Raw genomic sequence first — 3,940 nt, 5'->3', positions numbered from 1 at the left:
TTAAAGTCATATTTTGGCTCCTGTGGATTTGGTTTAATTTTCCTCAGCTTCAGCTTGAACTTGCGTATGAGTAGTTGGTGGTCTGTTCCACAATCAGCTCCTGGCCTAGTTTTCACAGCTGATATTGAGCTTCTCCAGCGGTTTCTTCCACAGATGTAATCGATCTGATGTACTTCATTTATAATCCAAGGCAGGCCAGTCAAGGGCAACCTTCCCTTTCCTTGGAGCAACTTTAAAATGCCCACGCAACATTGTATTTAGGAAGATTAGCAAACAAGCCCTCTGCATGCTCTAACTTGGTTCTCTCCCCCTTTCTTCTAGTAAAGGTTTCATGTGCAGTTGACTTCTCCCAGGGAACTCACTGTTTGCTTTCTTAGTGAGGATGAAGAGCCTACATCCATGACCTCAGCAAGTCACCAGCTTCCCTCCAGTTTGCTGAGAAGCCTTATGTTTACTTCTGCCACAGAGAAACATTGTGACTGCCAGTTCCTTACACCATCTACACAGTTGTTACCAAAAGTGTTACATATAAATAAAAGGAATGGTCTTAGCTCTAGATTTGGGCTGATGAGAACATGGGTGAAAGTAATGCGTTCTAGAAACACTGAAACAGAGGGGATTCCTCCAGGTAGATGACATCTTGCTTTGCCTCTCTCTTCCAGGATTGCATCAGCTTGGGTTCAGGAGAGCCAAATAGAAGTTCTTACCACTCCTTTGTCCTCTACCACAGTAACAGTCCTCGCTGGGGAGAAATTATCAAATTGCCCATCCCCATTGACCGCTTCCGAGGCTCCCACCTGCGCTTTGAGTTCAGGCATTGTTCTAGTAAGTAAGACTTCTCTACCCATTTCCTCTAGGATGTAAAGCTACCGCTTGCCTCTCCCCATTCCTGTCCTCTTTGGAAGAGAATTAATCATTACTGAAGCAGTGAAATAAGGAGTTGTGAGTAAATGGGTGCTTAGAGGTGAGATGCCATTGGAGCTGTTCTGTGGACTGTAAAAGCCATAATCTGAAACCATGGAGTCTATGATTGACCCTTGAGCACTTTGGGGGTGAATAAATGCAAGTGTTATTCTCCTTTTCCTTTTTTACTATTAAGCTACATCTTGAGGCAGTTTAAGGAGTACTGGTGGCACAGTAGGTTAAGTGTTGGGCTGCTAACCGAAAGGTCAGCAGTTTTAATCCAGCAGCTGCTTCTAGAAAGAAGGATAAAATCTCTCATTCAGATTTAGAGCTTCAGAAACCTTATGGAGGTTTCAGTCAGAATCATCTTTACAACAGTGGGTTTGAAGGCAATTTAATAGGTACCTGGGTTTGTCAAGACTAGCAATTTAGCTTCTCTGTGAGTCTGTGTAGCCTGGGCACCTTGGGGCATAAACTTAAAGTAGTGCATTGTTTATCATTCTTATAGTCAGATTGCCCCCTAATTAGTGAGAGTAAGGGGCAAAAAAACATAAGTGATGAACTCCGGGGAACTTTCTGTTAGAAAGCAAAATAGTGAGCAGAAACAACTAACTCTTGGCTCTGGTTTCAGCAAAAGACAAAGGGGAAAAGAAACTCTTCGGCTTTGCGTTCTCTCCCCTGATGCGGGATGATGGCACCACCCTCTCAGATGATATTCATGAGCTCTATGTCTACAAGGTATGGGGTCTGGCCATCTTTCCCTCTGGTCCCTCACCCCCAAGGCTGCTCTCACACATGGTTCTCAGCCAAGCCATTCTTGGTGGGTAGGCCAGAGGACCTCAGGTAGTGGGCTGGTAGAGGACCTCAGGTGGTGGGCTGGTAGAGGACCTCAGCCTCAGGTAGTGGGATGGTAAAGGACCCCAGGTAGTGGGCTGTTAGACGACCTCAGGCTGGCAGATGACAGCGGGAGGGCCTTTAGCAAGTTTTTGTTGTCTAAGTACAATGTCCTTGCCTCCCACAAGTAAGGCACATAGGTCCTTTGTTTCCACCTCCACTTGGAAACCTGTTACCAATCCCTCTGTGCCTTTGTCTTTGTGGTCTTGGGTACTGCATTCTGTGTCCTGCTAATTGCACTCCTGGTACTGTCAGCTGTCACAACATAGTGTCCAACTGAAGGTAGAAGCCAGATGCCCTGCCAAGCTTTGAAAGCTGTTCTGAGTAGTTTCTGAACAGAAAGCACTCCTGTGGGAAGACATGACACCCAAATGTGTCACATTCCTTGGAACATGAGTTTTATACACGACATTATTCACAAACCTTCTCTCTCCTCTACTTTTGTCTGTAGTGTGATGAGAATAGCACGTTCAACAACCATGCTCTGTACCTGGGTCTGCCCTGTTGCAAAGAGGACTATAATGGTTGCCCTAACATCCCCTCCAGCCTCATCTTCCAGCGTAGCACCAAAGAGTCCTTCTCCATTTCCACACAGCTCTCCTCAACCAAACTCACCCAGAATGGTAGGTAACCGTGCCTGCAAGGTGGTACCACCTTCACTGTCATCAGCTGCTCTCCAGCTCCACGTTTCTGGTGCCTATAGAGGGGCATATTGAGTTTATGGCTCTCTTCATACAATAGACTTCTTTTCACTTGAAGTTGAAGGAATATGTTGGCAGCAGCAGCCTACAGTGTTTTCCATCATTTCAGCAGCTCCACAGTGCCTATTTCAAGACTGCATCCAGGCTTCCTAGATGTGTCTTTGACCTTGATCTCTCTCCACCCTTGAGAGTCTATTGTGAGATATAGCTACTTGCATTTTCCTCCAGACCCTGCCTACCCTTGGTAGAGAGTCCGAGCCTCACTCGTCCTTGGCATAGCTGTGTCTGTTGTGCTTGTTTTCTAGTGGATCTCCTCGCTCTGCTGAAATGGAAGGCCTTCCCGGACCGAATCATGGATATCCTGGGGCGACTGCGGCACGTTAGCGGTGAGGAAATTGTTAAGGTATGTCTGTAATTCACATGCTTCTCCCCTGCTGCATGAGGAAAAAATCAGGCAGGATACTTCTGCTAATTTCTGCCAGTGATGTTGCTGGCAGATATTCACATATATAATTATAAATAATGAATGAGTTAAAGGAAACTATTCTTTTAAATTCCCTTTTTTTTAAAGTAAACATAATGATAATTTGTTGCTTTTAAAAAACTTTATTTTCGTTTTAAAATACTGAGTAGCACAAGCTTTCTGACTTATGATTCCTCCTAGAAAGCAAAATGGTAAGTAAAGGGCAATGGTGAATATATCCTCTTGTAGACAGTCCTAGTGTTTGATACTGCCTACAGCCTTTCAGATCTCCCTTCCTTCCTTAAATCTCTTTCTCCTAACATCCTGCTTTGCAAGTCTTTTACCACAAGCCCAGCCTGATGACCTCTCCTGACCTGCCTAGAAGAATTTTAAAGATTTCCCTTAATTGTAGCTGTTGACTTCGCCTCTCCCTCCCCACTTCTAACTCCCAGCTCATCTACTTGTCCAGGGGTCTCTTGACTATCCCATCTAATGGTCTTACTAGGCAAACAGCAGCCCTGCTAGTGTTCTGTAGGTTTCCTCTGTGAGTGTGAGCCCACTTACTTTTAGGGCAAGAGAAACACAGGTCTTGCTGATGGGTCAGACCCAAGTAGGTGAATCCCACACAACCAAGTAGACGCTTCAAAGGAAAGAAGTGCTTTTGGTGATCAGCAAAAGCAATTACATGTAGGATAGGGATTAAATCTCAAGAAGGAATTCTGTTCATCAGTGGGCATGCTTAGCTCCACCATGTCGTTGTTGTTGATTGTCATAGAGTTGGAACTGACTCATCGTCGACCCACTGTGTATCATCGATACCCACCGTATCAGATCATTAGGATGGAGACATTGAGCAGACTTCCAGTTTACAACTTAATTGACTAAAATATATACAACTTAGAGCCTTCAAATGAGTAACAGTTTTAAATTCTATGCATTGCAATACTTAAAGGAAGCTAATAAATGTATTTTTATTATA

General features: G+C 44.4%; 1 protein-coding gene across 1 annotated transcript in view; it reads left to right on the top strand.

Annotated features, from left to right (window-relative positions):
• Positions 1-3,940, top strand: part of DOCK3 (dedicator of cytokinesis 3) — a 310,047-nt gene that overhangs the window by 217,458 nt on the left and 88,649 nt on the right. Inside the window, exons 14-17 of the mRNA XM_006892272.1 lie at positions 663-825; positions 1,535-1,641; positions 2,249-2,420; positions 2,804-2,901. Of these exons, the coding sequence (XP_006892334.1) occupies positions 663-825; positions 1,535-1,641; positions 2,249-2,420; positions 2,804-2,901 (540 nt within the window). The remainder of the gene's footprint in view (positions 1-662; positions 826-1,534; positions 1,642-2,248; positions 2,421-2,803; positions 2,902-3,940) is intronic.

The sequence above is a fragment of the Elephantulus edwardii genome, unplaced genomic scaffold (genome assembly GCF_000299155.1).
Source record: "Elephantulus edwardii isolate Elephantulus edwardi_28Jun2011 unplaced genomic scaffold, EleEdw1.0 scaffold00113, whole genome shotgun sequence".
Taxonomy (NCBI): Eukaryota; Metazoa; Chordata; class Mammalia; order Macroscelidea; family Macroscelididae; genus Elephantulus; species Elephantulus edwardii.
Note: the sequence above shows the minus strand (reverse complement) of the source record. Positions and strands in the feature narration are given on the sequence as shown.